Here is a 25,310-nt window from a genome sequence, read left to right as displayed (position 1 = left end):
AATGGGCCCCTTGTTGCATCTGAAAACATTGGAAGTAATGCATGTCACACTTTTGATAACCAGCCTAATCAGCAAGTAACAAAACCCCAGAGACACAGAGCGGCCTTGCTTCCAACTCCAACAGGTCTCGTATGTTTCCCAAATCGGATGATCAACAAGCCTGATCTCTACAGCCCAAAACACAAACAAACAGTTACCCCAACAAGTAGTAGGAATAGGCAAGTGAGTTGTGAAAGGCAGTTGGTCAAAGACAAAACATCTGATGATAAAATAAGCACACCTATAGATGGAGGCAGGGTGGGTAAAGAAAGGAAAAATGAAACAAATAAACAGGGGGTTCATGATTCTTGTGTTGAAACTAATACAGATGAAAGTAAAAGCAGTGATACAAAATAAAAGCTGAGTTCAGCCAAGCTGGAAAATATGGACCCCTATGGTCAGTTTGGCCATTGCGAAAAGTTTGTAATATTTGTTAGCATATCACACTGATTGTTATTGTCATGGAAAGTTGTTAGTTACATTTCAATGTGAGCTACAGGCTAAACCATGTGAAGGCTAAATTGTTGATGCTTGATATGAAAATGTAAAGAGATTTTTAGTTCATTATATCTTGGTTGATCTTGTTACATGTGAGGTAGCTGTGTTTTTGTTTTTTTGATTATGACTTAATGCATCCTTTTTTTTTGATTTATGCAACTATTTAGGTTTTTTTTGTTGGAATTAGTCAGAAATGTTTTGTACAGAAATGTATGTTTTTTAGTTATTTGTTTTAAACATAGCCTTAGTGTCAGTACAGTTGCCTTTATATGGCCTTTATTGTCTTCTGATTAAAATGGCTTGATTTTTTTTTTTAAATATAAGACAATAAAAGGAACTTTTCAACTTTTAAAACAGTTCGTATCATAATTTTTCCATCACCATTTATATTCCTTGATAGTTATGTGGGTATCCCTTAAATCATTGGAATTATTATTATTATTTATTTTTTGAAATGAGTGTTGTGCTAACACTATTCTGATTTTGGAAGAAATCAATGTTGGTAGATGTATATGTATTCCCAGGGGTTGGCATAACAAAACTTCTTTTCAGTGGTCTTTTTGCAGGATTGTTGAGGCAGCTTTCCTAAACAATTGCAATGTTTTTAGGGTGTATTCACACCAGGAAAGTCTTAAAGTTCGCTTTCTTTGGTCCTGACCAAATACAACGTTTCTTTTTTGGTTTGGTGTGGTTAGTTTTTTACATTGCACTTTTTGCAAGAGACCCAGAATTTGTAAACAAAACCATGTGTGCAAAGATTTTTCAATCATTGGACAAAAAAGTCTGACTGTTTGGTTCATACAGTTACACTTGTTTGCAGAACACTTCTAGCAGCGAAAACATCTATTACAACGTCAGCTTTATGACATGATACCGGTACTTGTCTTTTGCAATGAGGAAGACATGCTGCAAGAAGGCTGAGGAGGAGAGCAATAATTTGCACCTTCCATGGCATGCTAATTGCAAGCCTTTTTTGCAGAAGACGGACCAGGTGTGAAGGTAATTCATAAAGTTGATTCCTGATCGTCACAAAATATTTGTGCTTACACTAAACAAACAAATTTCTACTTTCTTATCAGGAGAATATGGGTCAGTGGCGGCAACTCATTCACAATGAGTGGACTGACAGAAAGATGTTATTGAATTTCAGAATGCGTAGAGGCACTTTTGAACCTCTCTTCGGCATCCTCCGATCCTATTTGACCCAACAGCACACAGATATCGAAGGTCTCTGTACAGGTGAGGGTTGCAGTTTGTGTGTGCAGGCTGGAAACTAATCTGGAATATAGGTCCATCTCCAACCTCTTTGGAGCGTCCATGTGCTGCCTCTAAGGAAGTTATAACAGCCATAAATATAAATTCCATCTTAATACCACTGTAACTAAAAACACCCTGTGCTGATGAGTTTAGAGCTATAGTACAGTGCTTCAGAGATAGATGGAGATTTCCCCCTTGTTGCTGGAGCCATTGATGGCATACATGTATGCATCAAGGCTCCACCAGACACATCAGTGTACAACTACAACAGGAAGTTTGATAGGGTCCCGAGAAGTGCATCAATTTAATAGTGAGGGATTCAGGTAGTTAGTTGTTCTTTTATTTATTCACCAGATTGAATAAGGAGTGAAAACTACAAGACAAAAGAAAATGCACAGATTTCTGTCATGAAAAGGGTTGATGTAAAAAATATTAGAGGTAGGACTTGATTAAAAAAAATTAACTAATTAACTTAGGGCTTTCTAATTTATCGAAATGAATCACATTTTAAGTGCATCACAATATTTGCCCTAAAAAGCAACACTTTTCAATCTACCGTAAATTCCGGACTATTGAGCGCACCTGGATATAAGCCGCACCGGCTAAAAATAGGTAAAAAAATGTATTTGTACATATATAAGCCGCACTTGATTATAAGCCGCAGGTGTCCACGTTAAAACAAGAGCTATTTACACAGAAAGACGTGACACAAAGACATTTTTTTAACTTTTAATGAAATACGTACTACTGGTAACATCCGCAAATACGAAGCCTACTGTAAATCCTTTATCAAACAGTGTCTGTAACACGGCTGATGAAAAAGATTACTGTAATATATTTCACAGGAAAAAGTCCATCCATTCACTGCCTCAGAATGACTTCATTACTCACTTCCTCAATCTCTTTTTCGTTGTCGCTGTCAGTGTCAACTTTACGTGCAGCAGCTCTATTTCCTTCTTTGACAGCCAGGTCGATCGCCTTTAACTTGAAAGCTGCATCATATGTATTTCTCCGTGTGTTTTCCATGATGAGGGTGCGTGCATAAAGCGCAAAATGACTGATATTAAGATCCGATGTGACGAAGTCGAATGTTTTTGCGGCACAAGCTCATTGTCCCGCAAGAAAAATCCATAAATAAGCCGCATCGTTTTAAAAGCCGCAGTGTTAAAAACCGCGACAAAAAGTAGCGGCTTATAGTCCGAAATTTACGGTAAATGGATTTTAGTGGATGAATGAATACAATACATGCAATTTGACTTGCTTCTCAGTTTGATAAAGCTGTTGGATCTTGTTTGAAATTAGTTTGTCTGCACAGCAGTTGGAAAGTTGGATCACATGTTGCTACCTTTAGGACATTTTCTAACCCCTTATCTTCTACTACTAATAGTGGTCTACATTCCAGAGCAACCAATTTAGCGAGTGAATTTCTAAGTTTATCAGACGTTGAATTACTAATTTTGGTCCTGAAGCCAGTGGCAGAGCGAGTGCGGAGCAATGACAAACAGTTCTGCGCTGTTTATGAGGCAAACTGTGATTAAATTATTTTCTTGTAATTAGTTAATCATACTCAATTGGTAAAGTCCCATCCCTAAAAGAATTACAAATTATTAACTAAATGGTAAATCCTGACGTACTGCAAATATATAAAAAATAATATGTAGTTGTCGCTAATGCTATGCTACATCTTAATGTTATGCTACATGCTATGCTACCTCAGTTGCATCACATAAAATATAGCAACAAGGCTAATGCTCAAGCTAAGCAACATGCTATGCTACATCACAAGCTCAGAAGAAATGTATGACACAAAACTCCCAGGCTAACGCTACACATAGCCACTTAAGTACATGGTCATACTTCTAAGAAATGATAAGAATGACAAAAGGCTAACCACATGACAAATGCACATGGTAATTGCAACGTTTAAACAGGACAGTACACCTATATTAGACTAGTTTACATGTTGAGTTTTTGGGGACTCCGGTTGTACTTTTATACACATTACACATTGACTATTGTACATCAAAATAATTTATTTATTGATACACATCAAATATATCTTTCCAGTCACCTGTTGCTCCACAGACTTAAGTGCACTGTTCTCTCTCAACCGGGAAGTGTCAATAAGAGGTGAACCCAGCCTTGGGTTCATATGATTAATGGGGGGTTTCAAGTGGAAGGTGCCATGTTTGGTAGAAGTGGAGGGATGTTTAGATTGTTGAGATTAAAAATTTTATTTGAAAGGCAGTTTTAGTATTTTAGTATGAGTATTTCCTTAACTGAAATGTATTTTGACATGCTTTAGCTTTATTGCAGATAGTTTGTGTTGTTTGTAGAACGGATAATACTCACCTGAGAGTGAACTGATTTCCACACCCTTATGGTTGGTTCCAGCTCCTACATAAGAGGAGGCTGGGGAGCCTCTGAAGTAGAGGATCAGAGCTGTTTCAACAGTTTATCACAGAGCTGAAGGGCCCAGACTGGTATTTAGAGCTCAGTCTCTTTGTTTGTTTGACACTTTTTGCTTAATGTATTATTTCTTGCAAGTACTATTTTGATAACTGTGTCTCAATAGTGGCATAGGTGAATGTATACAAATGTACTTTGTTTAAATTTTAACTATGTTTTGCCAGATTGCTGTTGGAGTTTTACAAACATTCAAAAAGTGTCCTCCTTGTCCTCTCAAAGTGTAGTTTGACCACTTTGGCTGTTGTATCTGAACTTACATGTCTTGCTGATTTTGGTTCAAACGTCCAAGAAGACAGATGTTATTGTCCAGAAGAAGTCTCCCGCAGCCATGCTACTGAAGAAACCCTCCGACTCTGAATGGGACTTCACACAGGTCAGTCGGCTCTCTTTTATTGGTTTTATTATCTGAATAAGCATTGCTTTTGAGTATATATTGTTTATTTCTGATTTATTATGAATATCTCGTTTTCTGTTGTTTGACAGAGTGACACTGGAATAATGCTGCAGAGAGGAACAGTGACAAGCCAAACGACAGTCATCTCTCCTCTCCACGCACCCAGAGTCCAGCAGTTCACACAGGAGCTAATGAAGAAGAGCTGATGATGACGTCATTTAGAAATATTTAGCAAACTTTGTTAGAACCACAAAACCTTTCCAACCAACAGTCAGCCAAGCAATTAACAACTTCCTAAAAAAAAAAGGAAAAACACCGGAGGTAGATTTACAAGTTGAACAAATGCTGACTCTCATTTACCTGGTTTCGAATTTGAATCAGTTGTTTTTTTCCTCTGCTCCGGTTGAGTGGCAGGGTCATGGGCTGTTGTGGTTGGGAGGATCTGAATATGCTGCGCGTTTTTCTAAATGTTTAAATTGTTTCATCAGTGGCCGAGCGTTTGACTCCTTCCGGCCATCGTAGGAGGCTAGTTTGAAGGCGGATTACAAGTAAGTAGAAGATGATCTATAGGATTGCAAAAGCTGAATATTACATTAAAGTGATAACGTTTTAGCTCAAACTAAATACAGTGTATTTATGTGTAAGTGTTTATTCTCTGTTTCAGCAGCCGACGTTTTACATCGAGTTTGTCATTAACGTAAACTACAAACATGTTCTTAAATTTATTTACGTTAAGGTTAGCTTACATTTTTTTTCTTTTTGCTAGCGTACATTTACAAACCAGCTTTTATAATCACGGACGTGAATTACAACCTGGTGTTGTTAATAGATTGTTTATTGCCAGAGTTGTATTTTGTAGTAAGTCTTGTAAACTTAAACAAATCCCAAATATACGATACAAAGATTACTTTGTCAAATCTTTTACCGCTCACTATCTTAATGCTACTGAACCTGATTTGGTGTTTTGCTAAGATGTGTCCATCCCATCTCCAGACTGAAGATGTCGTCCCTTTTCTCGTCTTATAAAACCATCCATGGGTCCCCCTCGCACAGAGAGCACGCCTGTGACTCTGAGGATCTGAGCCAAAGTGGATGTTTGACCCATGACCAGGGACAGATGTTAGGACCCGAGCTTGGTGTCGTGGAGATGTCAGAGGTGGATTATTCTCACCTCCAGCATCTTATTCAGTCACAAACTGAGACACAAGCTGAATCTCAAGATGGGACGGATACGAGAACGCCGTCCGATCCAGACACGACTGGATCCGCCGTGATTTCTCCCTACACAACCACCCAAGCTATGGACCTCTCGACCTCCACCGATGAGCACAGCCTGCTGATGCCCGGAGAGAAGACACCGGCATCTTTCGGTGAAGTCCCAGGGTTTGTGCTGGCCAGAATGAGAGGGGAAGACAATACAACTGAAGCACGTACCAACAGCAGCATTTCCTCACAGAAGCGATCGGCTGCTCGAGTCTGCTTGGAGACGAGGTTTAACACCATGTCCGCTGATACTCCAAGACAGTAAGATATTCAGTCCGCAGTTCTTAGCAATGAGGCCTTTACTAATATAGTGTCTACCCATTTTAAAAACGGGCCTTAATAAAAATGCTGATGTCGTACCTTCTAATTAAACTGCAAAATCTCTGTTCCGTTTCAGTTTTTTGACAATACTTCAGCAGTCCTCAGAGAATCAAGAAACAGATGCACATTCTCAAATGCAGAAGATGATGAAAACAGACAGAGCAAATCCTTTGGAGGTTTCCTGCCCATTTGTAGGAGGTGTATTCAACCCAGTCACCAACATGTGTGAACAAGTATGATAAAAGCAAAACCTTTTATTTTTATTTTTTTTTGGAATGTTTTACACCTTAATTTCAGCAACAGAAGGTACTCATTGTACATGTCATTTTCTAATTACAGGTAATTGGCCATCTTCCTCACATGAATGACTCTAAGAGTCAGGGTGCAAACAGCCCGAAAAGTTTTTCAATCAATTTTTGTCCGGACAGGGTGTTCAAAAAAGCTCCCAACACAAGTAGAAGCAACCTGGCAGAGAATCAGCAGTTGGTGAACATAAACAGTAATTATCTTCAGTCTTAAACTCATCTTGTATTTATATGTCTTCTGTGGAACTTCAATGCAAATTCATCCCCTCCTCACAAATTCATCCTCTTTGTGTTGTTTTTTTTTTTTTTTTTTCCCAGCTGATGTGGTAACTTCTACTGCCTCCAAGAAGCTTGCTATCACCCGCAACCCTCAGTACATGAGGGGCGCGAAGGCTGCTCCAGACTCTGCTGTAGGGTCAGGAAGCAGCTCGAGGAAAAAATCGTGTATGTCACCGAGCCACCGTAGGGAGAGACATAACAGCAAGGAGAGGGAACGCAGGTGAGCAGGCGTGACCAACAGCTGACAGATTGTGTAAAGATCAACTTAACACCTTTTGTGTGCAATCGCAGTTCAAAGCTTTCCTGTCGTCCATAGTCCCTGTCGAACGTCTATAACTTTGGGGTGAAGTTAGTTTAACATATGAAATATGTGCTGAGCTTTGCCTTTTAAAGGTTGACTGTGACAAAGTTTCTAGTGAGACTGATTACTGAAAACGTGTTCTTCAACCAAATGTATCAGCTGTCAGTGTTCAGCTGCCTGGTGTTTAACTGTTCGATGTTGATTCATGATCACAGAAAGGGTGAGGTAAGCTGCAATGATTAGTTCATTGTTGAAGTCTTTTATGTAGAAAACATGTTTGCTTGGTGCATGTTTCTGATTGTCAGAATTAACGCATGGGGGGGCTCAGCTTTTCCTACAATCAGGGAAAGGTGGGCTCCAAGGAAAAAAGGGAACCACTGCTCTAAGTGGTTTCATCGACAAAAATGTTCATGAATGAATCACATACAGAATCTCCAGATTTATCAATCGTGGAATTATGGCTAAGTTGCAGCCATAAAGAGAAGGACATTTGATGGGTCAACATCTTTCTGCTGCTTCACAGGAAGAGGATCCGCCTGTGCTGCGATGAGCTGAACATGCTGGTTCCGTTCTGTAACCCGGATACAGACAAAGTCACCACATTGCAGTGGACCACGACCTTCCTCAGATACATCAGTAACACCTATGGGGACACCTTCAAAGACGTAAGTTTGTGTTCTTTGACTTTCTGAGTTTGAGCGTTGATTTAAGTCAATAGGGTTTTTGTTTGGTTTTTTTTCCTGATCCTCCTAGAATAAATGAATATTTGAGACCAGAACCTTGGGCTGGAAGATAAGAGCTTAATAACACGATCTCTCGCTGCATGAATAATTAGTTCTGGAGCTGATTCTGTTTGACTTTTCTCATTCAGAGAGCTCATCTTCATATTCAGCATCACATTTCTCTCATTTGAACTGTTCAAAATCGAACAAACGTCTTGTATTTACTGCGATGGATCGCCCTGTGTTGCAGCTTTGCACTCTTTAGACACTGATTTACATAATACAACTACATGTGTATCTAAATGATAACAAACAATTGTGTTATCACATAATAATCTACCACTCTACCCTTTAACAGGAGTTCAGAATGGCCTTCAGTGATGAAAAAGGACGCTTTTTTAAATCCTGCTCTTCCTCAGGCCAGGACCTGATGCACCAAGAGATGGATGAGACCCTCACCATTCCTCTTACTGTAGAGCAATAGCTCCTCACTGTTCATTCAAATTCACACGACAGATGTTTGCATAGGTTTTGATTTAACATTGGGTTATTTTTTACAGTGTGGCTGTAGGACAGTTCTATGTGATTTTATATTTTCACTGACAAAAAGCTTCCCCCTTTGCATCTACATGACGGTTTTATAAATTTGGAAATATTGTTGTCTCTCTCTCTCTCCACCTGAACCTAAAAACACGATTGTGTCACGACTGCGCAGCTTTCTTCTGAACACATCTACATTTAAAAAAAGAGCCATTCAGCAAGTCACACCTAGGTGGCACTGTTTCACTGTGAAAAACATCTGAGATAAGATGATACTTTTAATACCAAATATGTCATACATTTAGTAAATCTGAATGATTCATTAACCAATGTTTGTTAGTTTTTTAACATTGATTCAACAGGTTTTGTAATACTTCAGTTACACTGTTCATGTCGTTCAGCTTACATGTTGAAGTGGTTTTTCATGGAAAGAAGTGTTGCTATTTTGTGAATTAACGGGATCATTTAACTTCACTGTGTTACCTTCTTACTCTGAAATACAGACTGTTCATTTGATATGTAGAGAAGAGTAATGTTTTACTGAAAAGTGGCTTTATTTGTTCTTTCTTACAACATGTCGCTGTAGCATCTTACTGTACATACAACAGTCACCCACAAATAATAAATAGTATTTAAGGTCATGTATATTTAATCGTTACAGCACCGGTAGTACATAGTGGATGTGGTCATTGCAGGTTAATAAACAGATTCCTTTGCTCCTTTAGATTGATCTTACAATGACTGATGTATGCATCCACACGTTTTATTTGGTTTCTGATTCTCAAATGTAGAGAATGAACTTCACATGTAATTACAAAAAAAAAAACAAGCTGTTAAAAAAGGCTATCATATATATATTTTTTTGTATTAATCGACCCCATTATCACAACACCTGGGTGTTTGTGTTTTTTTATTCCTTTGACAGTTCACACACAGCTCCTCAAACAGAGGCGTTTCACCTCTACCTCCATCTCATATTTTACACTGAAAGCTCGTATTTTGAGGTAACACTTGACATTTACATTAATGGGGCCGTGAGACATGAACATTCACTGCACAGACAGTCGATGTGTTAAAGGTGTCATCTGCCAGAAAGATTGCTAACCAAGGTAAACTGGGCCATGGAAAAAACATGTACAAAGTTTTTATACACAAAGGACTCATCATTCATCTTCAGCTGTTTGTAAGTCAAGTCTTGTTTGTGATACTGTAGGATTTGGAGCAATGCGTTAGATCTCTTGAACTTTTCCTCGACTCTGTCCACTTTTTTTTTTTCTGGATGTCTCGTTTTTGTCTCTTAGTTGCTCTGGTTTTTTCGTGCCAATCCTCAGATGTTCCTCTATTCCACTCAAAATATCACACCTGTTGATGTTACTCTTCCCATCCTGTGATGCATGTATTTAAATAAAGAGGACATTTTTATGATCACTTGCTTCTTTCACTCCTTCCTTCCCTCACGTATCGGCCTTCCTCTCCTGGCTGGATGGTGACAGTTGGCAGGACATCACGTTTTAATGATTTTTGGGGTTGGAGGATTTTCCAGCGGCTGCTGCTCCTTGGCAGGCTGTTGTGTCACAGATTCCAGGAGGTCCATGGTGCCCAGTTCTGCCTACCCTGCCTGGCTCTCCGGACTCACCTGGATCTCCTGGAGATCCATCACGCCCGTCTTTCACTACTCCAGGAACACCTGGAAGACCTGTGAACAACATAGAGGAAATGAACCGAACTGAGGGTGCTGCTGTAACCAGAGTGATTTTGAAACAAAGGTTTAAAGTAAGATAATGAATTTGGCATTATTCAACTTTTGAAAGGACTGACTGGACCATCTGCCATAATAGTGAAACAAATGAAATCACAATAGCGCACAGGATATTTTCACAATTTGAAAATATGTAGTCAAAGATCTGGATTAAATCAGCTCTAGTTGTGATCACAGTGTGGACATACCCTGGTACCCTTGGTCACCAGGAGGCCCATCAATGGCTTTACCAATGGATCCCTTGTCACCTTGCTCTCCAACATCCCCTGTAGTGAAAACAGAAGATTTCAATCAATGATTATGCTTCCTCATATCCCTAATCTGTTCCAAAGGCAGAACATTTTCTTATGAGTCCACTACATTTGTTTGACACCGTAAGACTGGTTAGTTTCTTTTTTAGAGATGAATTTAACAATGAAATAAAGGATCACAGCCTCGTTAAATTCTTTGCAGAAAGCAAGAAAGTTTCTTTCAGTAAGCATACAGTCATGACACCTCAAACGTTGAGCCTTTTATAAGTAGCTCTATATAGCGTTAAGTAATGTTGGAAAATGGATGCCTTGGAGATGAATACAGCCATTTTCTTGAATGCTAAAAGGTAGGGCTCTATTAGTAACAGGTAATGGGTTACAATATCCAAAGGAGTAACGCCAACGCAACATTCATGAATCATACCTCTGGGACCTGGGTCTCCAAGTTCTCCTGGAAGTCCTCTATATCCTGGAGGTCCTCGGGAACCCGGATGTCCTATAGAGCCAGCAACTCCTGGCTGTCCTGCAGATCCAGCAGGGCCGGGGCGACCCACCAATCCAGGAGCCAGAGGTCTCCGAAGGTTAGCAGCCAGTTGTGCAATCTGATCTGCAAGATGGAAAACAAAGCAGGTTATGTATCAACCTACCTTCAGCCAATCTTTCAGTGACTGTCAAACTAAACAAGATTTCTCACCATCGATCATCGAGCCACACAGCTCTCTGATGTGCTGCTCACTTGCTAGTTTACCCTAAAAATCAAGTGAGTAAGACAATAAAAGCATAATTATTGACTCATCCAGGCACATAACATGGATATTTAAAATGCTTCACTACTTTAAGTTGTGATGATTTCAAATGCACTCACAGGTACGCCTGTCTTTCCTGAAATACCAGGCTGACCCTGCTCCCCCTGGAATCCCATTGGTCCTTGTTTTCCTGGAAGGCCTCTTGCCCCGAGCTCCCCTTGTGGACCGGTTACACCCTTAGGCCCCAGTTCACCTCGCTTCCCTGACTATAATCAACACAAGAATAACAAAAGTAAATAAATACAAGCATTCAAATTTCCATTAAAAAAAAAAAAAAAAAGCTTAATTTAATTTCCTTTCAACTGCAGTTAAATAAAATCCATGAGCCTCTTATATAACGGTTGACTACAGTAAGTACCAACCTAACAGCAATCTGTGTCTGCTGAGACGACACAGGGGCGGATTCATATGGCATCTTGGTGCTTGATAATTACTCCAACAAGCACAGCAAACAGTAAATGAGACCAGGAGAGCGAGGCTCATCACTACTGTGTCGCTAATGGCATAAATTGTGCAACAGCTTAATACGGCTCGTCTCTCTCCCTTGTGGCGATAGCAACGAACAGGCCAATAAAGCTACAGCAGCAGTACCAATCTCTAATTAATCCTATTAAACCTGGAATGTGAAGCAGAATCATGTGCAATGCGTCTGACAAGTGGGCGACGGCTCAAAACTATGCACCAGGTTTCAGTGTTGAGAGAGTCTGAGAGTTTGGTCCAAACTTGTGCTGCAAACTTATACACCCACACACAACATCTGATCGGACTATATTTATTGCTAACAAGCAGATATCTACTGTGTGGAGAAAATGAGTTTATGTTTTAAAACGCTGTCGGACGACACAAAATGTAAATCACGACGCTGATGAAGCTCACCTCTCCTTTCTGTCCAACTGGGCCAAAGGGACCCTAAAAATAGGAACACATATTAAAAAGATAACAGTTAGTTCAAATAATAAAACAGAGGGCACATTTCATCAGTCACTAAGATTAACAAGTAAGAAATCTTTCCCTCAGGTTGGTGCAATTCAAATAAATGACAAAAGCGATACAATCATACCAATGAAATATAAAAGAAAATGAAAATAAGATAGAAAAGATGCAGTGCAAACGTTTAAAAAAAAAGCCATAAAACATGATTGGCACACCAAATTATCAGCACACAAAGGTTGTTGACTAGACAGTGGCTTGATAGCAGTAAAATACCCTGACATGTTGATACTGTATAAGACTTTTAAGAAAGTGTACTGTGCATCTTAATTATTTCACAGTTGCACAGTTCTGCATCGATACTTTTAAACTACGCCAGTAACTGCTGACAAAGTAATGAGTCTCTGGAGTCGTTCTGTTCTACGTGTTTGTGTTTTTCAGAACAAAGTGAGTCAATAAAAATACTTACAGGTTCTCCGTTCTCTCCTGGTAGACCATCACTTCCTGCCACACCCTAGGGACACACCACAGGATCTGACTTATTTGATTGAATCCACAAAGTCCAGAAGGTTTTTATTGTGAATAAAACCAGAAACAACATTTTAGTTTCTTAAAGGAAAAGAAGGCCCTCTCAGAAATATTTACCATGTCTCCTTTAGCTCCAGAAGCTCCAACCGGGCCCTACATGGTTGAAAAAGGGGAGAGAGAGAGAATAAATGAGAGTCATGTAGAGACATAGAGTGGAGGGCCCGCTGTGGCAGACGATGGGGGGATGAAGGGAAGTGATGTGGGCTGGTTGAGGGGAACCTGGAGCGGCATAAAGAGCGGCTTTGTTCTGTCCTCGGGTTCTGAACAGGAGGCACTTTTGTGTTGAGATCTCTCTCCTGCCTTCACTTTGAGTTTTTACCTCGAAGCCGAGGAGAAGCGACCTGGTTATTGACATACAGTCACCTTCACATAAGTTTAGCTGGACTTTGTCGTCTCTCTGTTGGACTGACTGTCTGCAAGCAGAGAATGTGTTGAAGTGCTTTCAGAAAGGCACCTAATGATTTGTTGTTAAGAAGGATTTGAGGATTAAAGCATCTGTCCCACCTAACCATTAGGTGGACTGCGCCCCAAGCTTTTCACATGTTCATATTTTATAAACCTGAAACAGTTTTAGGCTCTGGTTCTTAAATACACAGCATAATGTGCAAACTCCTTAAATCATTACTTTTACACTGATGACATCAGTTATGAATTGGCGCCATATAATAAAGAAAGACTGATTGATGAAATGAAACGGATGTGTACTCTTACTATTGATTCACTTGAGTGACTTCAGTGTAAGTCAAATCAATAGTAGCAGTAGCCTGTGGCAGTTTGACTTCACATAATTGGAAATAAGCGCAGTTAGGTTTTAGACACAATTTGTTTCTTGATTTCAGACATTACACATGACAATTTAAGCGATGACGAAAGGATTCAATATTTGCAGAGATTTAAAAGAGCAAGATAATAATGAAGTAAACAGCAGGGAGACTGATCAAAATCAAGAGAAGTATAAAGTTTGATTACAAAAAAATATGTGAATCTGTACAGCACATTAGATAACACTGCATGATGTCATGTATCCCAGGGACACATTTATTATAGTCGCACACGTCACACTCACCCTTTCACCGAAGTCTCCACGGATTCCTGTTGGACCTGGAAGACCTGGATCTCCCAAGGCTCCTTGCACCCCCTGTCGTGTACAACACACAAATCGAGTGAGTGAAATAATAATAGAACAAAAAAAATAGAAAAATGATTGTTAATGTCATGAAACTGACCTGGAAGCCTTTGACTCCCTGAGGCCCAGGGATACCTGCTGGTCCGATTCCTCCCTGTTGAGCACAGAAATAGTCAGGTGATCTTAAAGGGGAGAGCGCTCAGGAGTAAAACAAACTGAACATGGACGATTCCTCCTTCAATTGTTTTTTTTTCTTTCTTTTTTTTAACATTTCAGAGAAGATCTAAAAACAACTTGTATTTTGGTTGTATAAGGTATGATTCATTATGCAGTGCAGTCGTACAACAGAAGTGAGTTAGTTCCTGTTCTTGTTTCGACTTTTTCTCCTTGCCACAGGGTCTCATGTAAAAAAACAAAAGCTCTTTCGTTTTTGAAGTCCTGCTTCATGAAAACCTGCTCTAATCACTGACCATTCATGACTTACAAACTCAACCTTAACAAGCCACCATATCAGCAACAGCACTCTCTGTACTTGTGCAGAAAATATCATTCACTTCAAGGAGCAATGCTGCATGCTTCCACGCATTCGGGTCTTTTGAGATGGGTGGTTTACATGAATTCCATTTTGTTTTTATGTCCTTGTGCATTCAAATATCCACACTCACTATTGCTTCAAAATGATACTTGTTGGATATGATTCTAAATTTGGTGAATTTGGATCTATTCAGCTTAAAGTTTGATGGGGCAGCGATTATTCATGTCTTCAATGTCTTACAGTGGATGCTTTCAAGTCGTATATAGCCGCACAAATAGTGTGACAATAAGAATAAACATTCATTTATTTAGGTTTGAACTCACAGCCACTCCTCTGGGTCCAGCTATCCCCCTCTCTCCTGGGATGCCAATATCACCCTGAGAAAGAAGACGAAAGACAGAAAAGTCAGGAAAGTTTAGAGTCAGGGCGCCAGAGTGTTAAAACGTCCATGTGGGGTTAAAGACATGTCAGAGAGGCTGTGAGCCAGTAATCCCCCCCCCCACTTAAAGAGCCTATCAGATACATACAGGAATACCTGGCTCTCCAGAGGGTCCTGTCTCCCCAGGCTTTCCGGGATCCCCCTGTTATAAAAGAAGGTGAAGTTATTTTCCAAGGTTCTTATCTAAGCTTTAAGGCTAAATTCTGTTTCTTATTTTTCTGTAATACTTACTACTCCTCCATTGGAGCCCTTTGCACCAGCCTTTCCTTGTAGACCCTGGAACAAAAAAAAAAACAGACTTCTCTGAAGGAGCTCATGTATACAGCCCATGAAACCAGAGCAAATTTCAGAACAGTGCTGAGAGTTGGTATAACAAGGCCTCTGCTAATTAGAGATACAAATAATAATAAAAGGGATTTAAATTTCCTTCATTACCCGATAGACAAATTATTTTCAAAAGACTTACAGGAAGGCCATTGGGTCCTTTCTCTCCGACAATCCCATGGCGTCCAGCATCCCCCTGTGGACATACACAACAATGTCACACCAGCTTTAGATAAGCATCTAATGTAAACCCAGAGCCTGTAGAGAGAAACCACTTACCTTCTCCCCATCTAATCCTGGTGTTCCATCTTTACCATCTCTGCCAGGGATACCCTGGAGAAAACATCAAACATAGTTCTTGTGGATCTTACACGTGATGTTTTAGATGGAGATCATTTTTGGTGATTTTTACGTACGGGCTCTCCTTTGGGTCCTGCTCCCCCAGGGACTCCTTTAGGACCGATTTTACCCTATTTAAAGACACATTGGGGTGTTATTTTTTTTTCCATCTAAAATATAAACCTTAAAGTCACAAATCAAAGTATTTAACTCACAATTTCTCCTTTGGGTCCTCTGAAGCCCTGTGGTCCTTTTTCTCCAGCGTCACCCTGGAGACATCAGATGCAACACACACAGCTATTCATTGATGGGACCAGCCGTTTATTCTGGCAGTAAAGTACTACCAATCACTGCATCTTATAATTTCAAGTATGATACGAACAAAGAAAGACTCACTGTCTTTCCGATGATGCCGGCGATGCCAGGTTTGCCTCTGAAACCAGGTAGACCCTAGAGAAAGATGAAACTGCAGTAAGCACATGGATAGAAATGTCTGCTTTTGGAGCAGCTGAAAGCTCAAATCGTAGGAAGTAATTGTGTTCTTATTGGTGCTTACTCTGTCCCCTACAGCTCCCATTGGGCCCTGTAAACCTCTGAGACCACGTGGGCCCTAAAACACAGCACACAAGCATCTAAAGTGACTTCAAAACACCAAACACATAGGACGTTCAAGATTCCTTAAAAAGTGCCTTTTGGAAACTCACCAGATAAATCGAAAATTCTGGATTAAACTCACCTGCAGACCTACAGTCCCAGGAATACCTGGTGGCCCCGGTGGACCAGGATCCCCCTAGAGACAAAGCGGGGCAACTTGGACATTTAATCATACAGATCATACTCAATACAAGGAATTTCTTGCACATAAAGGTGACTTTTTTGGGGAATAAACTCAATATCCTTTTTTTTCTCCAGTAAAATAAACATGTGCACGTTGTAAACTGACCTTCTCTCCATCTTTTCCAAGCTCTCCTTTGTCTCCTTTATGCCCTGTGTGACCCTACACAAGCAAAAAAAACACACAGACTCCAATATAGGCAGGACTCTTCATGAAGACGTGAGTTTTATTTATTCTCATAGACACACTGAGCATTGACCTCATGACCATTAAGCTCTGTTTACCTTGAATCCTGGCATCCCAGGGGGGCCGGAGGGACCAGGGGGGCAGATCGCAGGACACTGCAGAAGACACACACCAAACTCTGAGGACTCTACTCTACTCTCACTTTTTTACAGAGGAGGCATTTAGATTTGGAACGCTGCTCTAACAGGGGCACTGAAACTTACCAGGAGGTCACCACTGAGGTCTTGAAGAGTACCAGGAAGACCCTGACAGAAGGGGAAAAGACAACACATAATTCAATAAGAGTAAATGACATTACTTTATAGTGTTTATAATTCAGAAATAATCTATAAGAAATCCATATGGAACGAAAAAAAGAATGTACAGGGAGCGTTAGCAGTCATATCCTGTTCCCCATGTACAGAGGCTAAAGGCTTCAGCCTGGGTCAGACTCTTACACTTAGCACTCTGCTGCATCTCAGGCTAACCCCACTCATAAATAAGAAAACAAATATATAAATAACTGACAATATTCTATTATAAAGTGACTTACAGGTGGTCCATCAGGGCCAGGAGGTCCAGAAAGTCCTGGAAGACCCTCAGCACCCTGAGAAACAGAATGATTACAAACATCTTCAGACTCTCATTTTATAATAACAGATGAAACACTTCAGCTATGTGACGTCATCTGTTCAGTTCAGCTGATGGAAACGTGACACTTAAAGTCCTTCACTCAAAATGGTGACGTAGAATCTACCTACACACAAACATACACTAAAGAATATTTAACAGATCTTGGATATTTCCCTCGGCTTTGTAGACGGGCCTCTAAGGTTTTAACTGAACATTTGAATAAAAAAAAAAAAAATCCACATCAGACATAAAAAAATATCCCCAGCGAAGCTTTTTATCATGTCTTCAAACATGCATGAATCATTGACCAGCAACTGTAAATCTGAATTTAACCACTCAAATTACTTAAACGTTACAAACCTCACCATCAGTAACTTACATGGGTGCTAAATCCTCAACCACAAAATGTATCCAAAGTATTTCAGGACAGAACACCAAAATCTTAAACTTCCACTTTTTTATTGCAGCAAAAGTGGAAGTTTAAGATTTTGTTTGCCGCCCAGAAATGCTTTGGATACAAAATAAATGTAAAAATATGTGACTCTTTGTAAACTATGGTCGTGTATAAGCCTACCAAACATCACTACATACTGTGAGTTGTGAGTTTAATGTTAAACCTGTCCTAAAAAGGAAGTCTGACACACACAATGAAGAGTGTCGTTTCCTTGGAAACTTTTGGAGACCAGGCAACATAAAATTTGAGTGTAACGTCTGAGGAATCCACAGTGAGACAGGCCTGTACTCCTGCTTCAGCTCCATGATAGCAGAGTTTGGGACAATGAACTGGTTGGTTACAACAGAGTACTGATGGAGGTCAAACAGTTTCTGCTTCACTGTTTGAGCAGGAGGAGCTCCTTCATTAATGATGCTTCCATTACACAAACTGGATGATGTGTATTGATGAATGTTATCTGAGGACAACTGGGTTGGAAACGAACATCGACTAAAATAGCACATAGCAATACTTTTTTTTGACTGGGCTCTAACAGCTCATTTATTGATGTTATGGATGGCATGGAGTGTAATTGTGTAGATACAGATACGCACCGCTGGACCCATGGGTCCGTCTCCGCCTGGCAACCCGTTGGTTCCAGGTAGTCCCTAAAAGACAAAAACCTCGATCAATGTGCACATTCAGGGTGAAGACATCACATTCAAAAGTATCCTCTTCAAGGATGTAATCAAAAGTAATATGTAAAAAATAATGAAAAAGACATCCCAATCTCCATCGTGGTGCACATTTGCATTTTGTAAATAGACGGTGCTTTGTACTCACTGCAGCTCCTGGTCTCCCTCTGCCCTACGGAAGACACAGGAAGGCAAATTAAGTCACAAATACCCAGGGCATTATTAGATTTACTCAGAGCATCAATATCCAGCCTGGGATGCGTGACTGCATTAAATCCAGTTTGAAAGTTTGTCTCAGGTTGACGCTGTGAGGTGGATATGAACCTCTGCCACCCAGTCAGATCAGAGCGATCTATAATCTGATGATTATTAGATAATATGAAACCATGTAGCTCCAAGGGGTCTTCATTATCTTTGTTTGAATCAAAGGCTGTCACAGAATAGAGCTGAGTTATGTTCTTGTCTCTGCACTAAACATTTGATTCTCTGTGCACTGCCTTCGGTCATGTGATCGGTGTTAGGTTAAATGTGCATACACGGAAGTCTTTACAGTGAAGTGGTTACACACCGGAGGACTAGAGGAATGATTATGGCATGATCATGTGTTGTTCAAACGGTGTGGGGGTACTTACAGGAGGTCCAGCAGGCCCAGGAGGTCCAGCATCACCCTGTAGAGTGCAAAACAAACGCCACAATCAAACTCTCAGATGAAACCAACCAGAGCAAAAGAAAAAGACATAAAACTTTTCAACATGAAGGGACGTCAAAGAATTCAGATTTTCTTCCTTTGCTGGATTGATCTGATGTTCGGGCGCGGTTATTGAACAAAGAAATTCGTGCATATCCGTTAATGAGAGGCAGTCAGTGTTTACCGTGTACAATTCGTGCTAATTATCCGAATCAAATACACATCTGTGCACTTAAGCTTCTTTCATCAGCGTGTGTTTTGCAGGCTATGAGAAGATAACTTCCGACTTTTTATTTGTGAAGCATCTTTTTTTTTAAAACACAGTTTACAAAGTGTTTTGCATCGTGCAGCAATACACCATTGTTCGAAGAAAATGATGGATTATATGTGAGATGATGAGGTCCAGCTGAAATCAGATTGAGATTAAAAAAGGTTTCGTCTGATACAATAACATCAGATCAGGGCACGAAGAGATGATTTACATTAGAATCTGTTTATGAAAGTGTGTCTTTAGAAGAGATTTAAATAATGATTGTGCTAGCCTTGTTATCCATTATCTTAATGTAGGTAACTGTAGGGCTTTGTGTAGGAACTGATGTGTGTGTGTGTGTGTGTGTGGGCCTTGACAAAGTCAGCGGGAAAAAAACAATGAATGTCGTGTCCCTTTGAAATTCCTTCAAATTGGCTGAAACTCAAATGATGAATGTCGATTTGGTATGAGAGGAAACAAAGCATTTGCCAGCTGTTTTTTTTTTTTTAATATGAAGCTTTACTGATGGATAGCTAATTTAAAAAAAAGATACAAAAACATGTAAAAAAAAGAAACCTGATGTGTAGTAACCTGATTGTAGGTTACTAAAAAGAGGAAAGGTTTTGCTGGAGCATGGCAGTAAATACATCAGTTAAAATAACCAGTGTTACCAGTAACCATTGTTTATAAGAAAATAAATGCCTTTGATAGCATTTTTTGTTTTGTTCTTTAAAAAAACTGAAGGCTGTGAAAGACACAATAAAATTACTTTTCTTCACTTTTCTTCTTTTTATGTATTTTTCTCAGTTTCTTTACATTTCTGTAACAGCAAAACACATGGTCAGATTGTGGTCCACTGTGGTGCTCCGCCTTCTACATCTTTGTTTACCTTCGTGACAGCTGTATTTGTGTTGTCTGAGAGGGAAAAGACTCCAAATAAACAGGCCTAACACAGTGCCGTTACTTATATGGAGCATTCCTCCGTCGGTAGACAAGACAGCAGGGTACACTACCTTAAAAATCCTAATCAAACACAAGACGTGATGTGATGCAGCTGAAAAGTCGACACGTCATATAAAATAAGCAGATTTTTCTTCAAGCCAAGATTTGAAACAGTTTGATTCTGTATATCTGGCTAAGTGAGCTCCTATCGTTAGCTCCAGCTTCGACTCAATCTCCGCTTGTTTGATCCCGACTCTTCAGCCTCATGAAGCAGCCATGACAGTGTACATAATCTGTGTAATTAGGGAAACTGGTTGACGCAAGCTTCCTCATTAGATCAGCTAATTAGTTGAATTGCCAGGAGGGAGGTTTATCTATCTTGACAGTGAATTTGCCTCCTAACAGCGAAAGGCCCCTTAATCTGTATCCTTTCATATCGTACATCTAATGTGGGAAACGGCAGACTTCCTGTTTAATCACAATATGTAGCAGTGCACATATCATTTGATGCTCTCTCTCTCTCTCTTGTCTCGCTCTGACAATAATACCTGTTTCTGTCTCACAGGGGACAACAGATCATCCCCCTGCAGTCTCACACGTTGGTGGGAAACAACGTGCATTCCGGGCCGGATTAAGAAAGCAGCAGAAATAAATCCTGATTCTGATCCCTCATTAAAAACATTTCCCCCCAAGAAGCTGAGCTGCCTTGACAAATTGAGGACGACAGAGGAAACACGGGTCTTGTCCTCGACAGACCCGCCTACAGATCTTCATACAACAGCAACCAATCAGCACACAGGCTTCTTGCAAGCATAGGTGTCTTTAAGCTACATTAAGTGTCTAACTTTAACTGGTTGAAGAAAATCATACCATGAAGCTGGGTCCATCTTTAAGCACATCCTCAGTGATCTGAGAAAGATCATAAGACTGAGACACACTTACCGCCTCCCCTGGGGGTCCATCCTTCCCAGCGGTACCATCAGGACCCGTCAAACCCTGAAGAGGAAGCACATCAGTCAGAGACACTTCCCTTCCTTGTGCTCTGCTCCTCAACACTGCACTACTGTTTGAGCATTTATTTCTGACTTTTATTTGCAAAGAGGCACATGCTGTGTGGATGTAAGAGTTTTCTGTGTTCGTGTTGATTGGACACTTACGTCCACCCCTGGAAGTCCTGGCAGGCCTGGTTTTCCTGCTACCCCTGGTATTCCTGCTTTACCTTTGAGACCCTGCAAAGACGCATTTATAAATCAGTAATTTGGTCAACTGAAGAGCTGACTTGAACCACCTTGAATTGAACACCAGGAGGTTTATTGGGACGTTTTCCACTTAAAGGATAGAAAATGCTTTACAGATAGTCTTTGAACCTTTGACACGTAAAAGTGATTATGAACTGTATAAGGACTGTGTGAAAATAATCTCCTCATGCAAATGTAAACGTTTGTAACAAAAACCTGTTTGTGCCCACCTCGATCTTCATCTTTTTCTTTCTTTGTCATCTCTCCCTTTTTTATGATGTGCATGTTTAATGTAGATCTTGTGCTATATTACTAATGTGCAATCAATGTTGTTTATGGCTGAGATTGGTATGCGCTTCTCTGATTACATGTAAATTATTCTGTTTAGACACAGCTAAACCTGTGCAGCACTGGAGTCCAAGACTCATTTCTCCAATTGTATTGTGTTGCATTGTAACTGTTTGTTGCCTATTGTACCATATTGTACTGTATTGTACCTTATTGTAACGTACTGTGTCGTATTATAATGAATAATATTGTTCATATGAGGGGCTCAGGAAAGGGAGAGGGTGTTTAAGTTTAAATGCTGGCGAGAGAGTAGATTTTTTTGGAGGGGAGGATAGTCCTTTTTTCCCCTCTAATTTTGCGTTTACATTTTTTATGTTTGGCATTGTTTAACAAAAGAAATACTGGCATAAAAAGTGACATACAGATACAGCAGTTGTTCAAAATGCAATCTGATGGGAGGACAGCAGATTCATTCTTTTGGGGTTTGATTTATGTAGAGGATGCTGTGAAGCTCAAAGGAAGAGTTTAAAGAAAACAATAATTAAACAAACACATAAACAACGTCATTTTCCATTGTTGGAGTACTTACAGCTTTTCCAGAGAGACCAGCAGGTCCAGGTTTGCCCTGATAATGAGAAGGAAAAATGTATTAAAGCAGACAAAAATACATTTCAATTTGAATTTGTTGCCATACAGGTGCAATCACTTCCAGCAAAGACAGTGTTTGATATCAGATTCAAGTTTTTGAAATTAAATTCTAATTGATCAATAACTTTGTGCCAACAACAGAGCTGTTCAAATAACAGCAGCAGTGAGTTTTTGGTCTGCCTTACTAAACAGAGGATTCGACGTTGAGCCCCTGCAGAGGCTGGTGGAAGAACAAATGCAACTAAAGTGACCCAAAGTCCACATGGTCACATGATCACAGCTCCAGCTTGGTTTTGAGGAGGGGGGCTGGAGGTGTGAGGAGAAACTCTAGATGGTCTCACTGGGCTGGGGAATGTATGAATGGACCCTCTGTGTGCCTAAACTTTACCAGTCACAAAAATAATCACATACACGCACACAAAAAAACCTCTGTGACTTCCTGAATAGTTGCTGAATTGGTGTAAAAGAAGAAATTTCAGGTATGAATATAAAGGAATTAAGAGTTTATCAGGTTTACAAAGTAAGTCAACAAGTGTTTTTCTTTCTACTTGGATTACCCTTAATCCAATTTTCTTCAGAACAAACAAAGTCACTTCACATCTCAGGTAGGCTGATTTTATACGTTGTGATTTAAAAATGTACGGAGGAAATACATCCAATCACAAATTAATAACACAAATGATAGATTATAGACATAATCGAAGCTTTTTAGGGTGGTATTAAAAATGCATTTACCCAGACACAAAAACACAAAGATCCATTAAGCAGAGTCGAGACTAAACTCTGCCTACATGATGCACAATATTGTGATTTCATACCTGAGGGAGGAGTGTTGGGAGGAGTCAGTGTGATCAAAACTAACATTTGACACCTTTCATCCACATGTATGCACAAAGAACACACTTTATGCCGAAGGAAACTAAGAAGTGAATCAGAAAAGAGGAGAAAACGTCTGAGCTAGTGTCAAAATATTTTTCTAATTTTTGGGGGGAATTTGTTATTTCACACTTCAAAGAGAAGGAAAATAAATCAGTTTGTTACTCAAAGAAACTCAACTCAAAACTCACACGTGTACAGCTTGTCTATTCACTTAAATTGGTTGAATCTAAATGTCTGAAGGCACATTTGTAAAGATGTTTAAACTCTGTTGAACTCCGGTTAGCTTACATCAGTGCCATCCTTTCCCGGCAGTCCTGGGGATCCTGGTGGCCCAGTGGCTCCTCTGGGGCCCGGTCTCTGTGACATGAAATTGATCAAATCAGGAATACAGCATGTTTTAGGAATACAAAGTCTTCATTGTTAATTACAGCAGCATAAAGAAACATATCAACAAGTTGCAATATGATCCGATTAAACAGAAACATCAAACATATTGTTTGAGATGTTTTATTCTGGCAAAAAAAAAGCATTATAAGCCTTAAGAAATGTTACAAAACTCTACCCTAAAAGCTACGTAAATGTAAATGTGTTCATCACTTTAAGAAAGAACTTGACAGAAACTAGGTTTAAGATGGCTGCATGTCAATTTAAACCAAGATACAATTAGGACCCTTGCACACTAAAGACGAAGGTTAAACTATATTTAATTCAAAAACGAAACTACACCAGCAGTTTTACAGTTCATCTAAACACATTCAACTTATTTGAGGGAGGACATGGACTAAGCTCCTGAGATTCAGCTCAGTCAGGGTTTCTGACTGAACAGGGGTGGCATTGTGCACTGTGGCACTGATCTCCAATCTTCGCATTCCTCAGGTTCAGAGAAAACATAACCCCAACATCACCAACGAGTGCGAAAAGCACAGACACCTGCACACAATCTGCCAGACGGAGGGCACAAATAACAGGCCCACAGAGTCAGAGGGACAACAAAACACGTCTGCATTTAGTCTAAGATAATAAGCTTATAGAAGGCTGTATGATAAATTGCGTGCAGGTCAGCCCTTTAAACTGTAATAAAATAAAATTGATAGACTCTATTAGAAGTCAGTGAACTTGCAGGACACGTTAACTCACTTCAGTATAAGTTTAGTCTAACGATGCTGCGAGCTAAAGCACACGGAGATATGATGCAGGCAGCCCAATGAAGGGATGGATGAACTCGAGGAAGTCTTACCTGGGCTGAGGAGGACGTCAAAAGCTGACACAGTAAGAGCACCCAAAGAGCAGAGAACACCGCCATGGCTCCCTGTCGCCTTCACAAACCCGAGTTAAAGCGGAAAAGGTCAAATCCCTGGTTCCAGGTCCTCTCTTAAACCCCCCCAGCGTCCGCAACGGAGCTTTCCTTCACCTGACGGCGCACAGCTCCTGAATGATTTCCTCCTTGGTCCCAAATAAACCCGAGCCTCCAGGCGAAGGGGCTGAACTCAAAGCGAAGCTCTGCGCACAGGGGCAAAGGGGGGCGAGGAGGAGAGAGGCAGGCAGTAGGTAGAGGGAGATCATTTTGGAAACCTAGAAAGTGGGTTGTGCTAAAAAAAAAAAAAAGAAAAAAAAGAAAAGAAAAGTAAAACGTGAAAAATATTTGGGGTTTTCTGGCTGGCAGGGGCGTCTCCAGGAATCCTGGGCCTAATAAAAAGACATCACTGTGGAGCCCCAACCAGGGTCGACTTGTGCTGTGTTCGCCAGGGGGGGTGCTATTTCCCACAAAGGATGTATAGCTTTGTCTATCAGCTATCGTGGAAATGCCTTTAATTTATAACAATATTAGTGCAGTGATAATCTTAACTTAAATAGCCGTCTGTTTTGCTTAACTTAGCTTAATATTACACTAACATGACATAACATAACATAACACTATTGAAACAACAGCATATACACACTCAGGCAGGCATGTTGTTTTTGTTTTTTTGTTTATACGAAAAAATTATCCAATCTGTGTCCTAAATCGGTGACCCATATCTCTAGAAACAAAATACTTGATGACATGAGGCCTACCAAAACAAAAATGTAT

At 40.1% G+C, this 25,310-nt stretch overlaps 2 protein-coding genes across 3 annotated transcripts; one reads left to right on the top strand and one right to left on the bottom strand.

Moving 5' to 3' along the window:
* Positions 1–5,029: 5,029 nt before the first annotated feature.
* LOC306834481 (uncharacterized protein) lies at positions 5,030–9,816 on the top strand. 2 transcript variants are annotated; one of them, XM_079360399.1, is made up of 7 exons: positions 5,030–5,205; positions 5,630–6,181; positions 6,318–6,474; positions 6,581–6,740; positions 6,865–7,045; positions 7,650–7,791; positions 8,207–9,816. In XM_079360399.1, the coding sequence occupies exons 2-7, from the start codon at positions 5,658–5,660 to the stop codon at positions 8,330–8,332; spliced, it is 1,290 nt and encodes a 429-aa protein (XP_079216525.1). In that variant the 5' UTR covers positions 5,030–5,205; positions 5,630–5,657; the 3' UTR covers positions 8,333–9,816. The 2 variants fall into 2 exon arrangements, with proteins under 2 accessions (XP_079216525.1, XP_079216524.1); XM_079360398.1 differs by having other exon boundaries at positions 5,033–5,205; positions 5,651–6,181.
* Positions 9,015–24,855, bottom strand: col9a3 (collagen, type IX, alpha 3). Its single transcript, XM_079360397.1, has 32 exons — positions 24,477–24,855; positions 23,528–23,596; positions 22,302–22,337; positions 21,344–21,415; positions 21,129–21,182; positions 18,939–18,974; positions 18,455–18,478; positions 18,226–18,279; positions 17,099–17,152; positions 16,770–16,811; positions 16,605–16,661; positions 16,429–16,482; positions 16,222–16,275; positions 16,042–16,095; positions 15,882–15,935; positions 15,701–15,754; positions 15,563–15,616; positions 15,426–15,479; positions 15,289–15,342; positions 15,054–15,098; positions 14,911–14,964; positions 14,707–14,760; positions 13,949–14,002; positions 13,789–13,860; positions 12,780–12,815; positions 12,604–12,648; positions 12,081–12,113; positions 11,264–11,410; positions 11,093–11,147; positions 10,823–11,005; positions 10,336–10,413; positions 9,015–10,084 (listed from the first exon to the last, which is right to left on the bottom strand). The coding sequence occupies exons 1-32, from the start codon at positions 24,540–24,542 to the stop codon at positions 9,900–9,902; spliced, it is 2,037 nt and encodes a 678-aa protein (XP_079216523.1). The 5' UTR covers positions 24,543–24,855; the 3' UTR covers positions 9,015–9,899.
* Between the last annotated feature and the right edge of the window lie 455 nt (positions 24,856–25,310).

Source organism: Symphodus melops (genome assembly GCF_947650265.1).
Source record: "Symphodus melops genome assembly, chromosome: 13".
In the NCBI taxonomy this organism is placed as follows: Eukaryota; Metazoa; Chordata; class Actinopteri; order Labriformes; family Labridae; genus Symphodus; species Symphodus melops.
This window is presented reverse-complemented; position numbering and strand designations above follow the sequence as displayed.

Excerpts from the sequence above, each read along its gene's own strand:
- LOC306834481 (XM_079360399.1), top strand. The coding sequence starts at position 5,658 with ATGTCGTCCCTTTTCTCGTCTTATAAAACCATCCATGGGTCCCCCTCG. Across the intron at positions 6,475-6,580 it reads TCACCAACATGTGTGAACAA|GTAATTGGCCATCTTCCTCA; the intron begins GTATGATAAAAG and ends TTCTAATTACAG. Across the intron at positions 6,741-6,864 it reads GCAGTTGGTGAACATAAACA|CTGATGTGGTAACTTCTACT; the intron begins GTAATTATCTTC and ends TTTTTTTCCCAG.
- col9a3 (XM_079360397.1), bottom strand. The coding sequence starts at position 24,542 with ATGGCGGTGTTCTCTGCTCTTTGGGTGCTCTTACTGTGTCAGCTTTTG. Across the intron at positions 15,936-16,041 it reads TGGGAGCTGTAGGGGACAGA|GGTCTACCTGGTTTCAGAGG; the intron begins GTAAGCACCAAT and ends ATCTTTCTCTAG. Across the intron at positions 12,649-12,779 it reads CTGGAGCTAAAGGAGACATG|GGTGTGGCAGGAAGTGATGG; the intron begins GTAAATATTTCT and ends GTGTGTCCCTAG.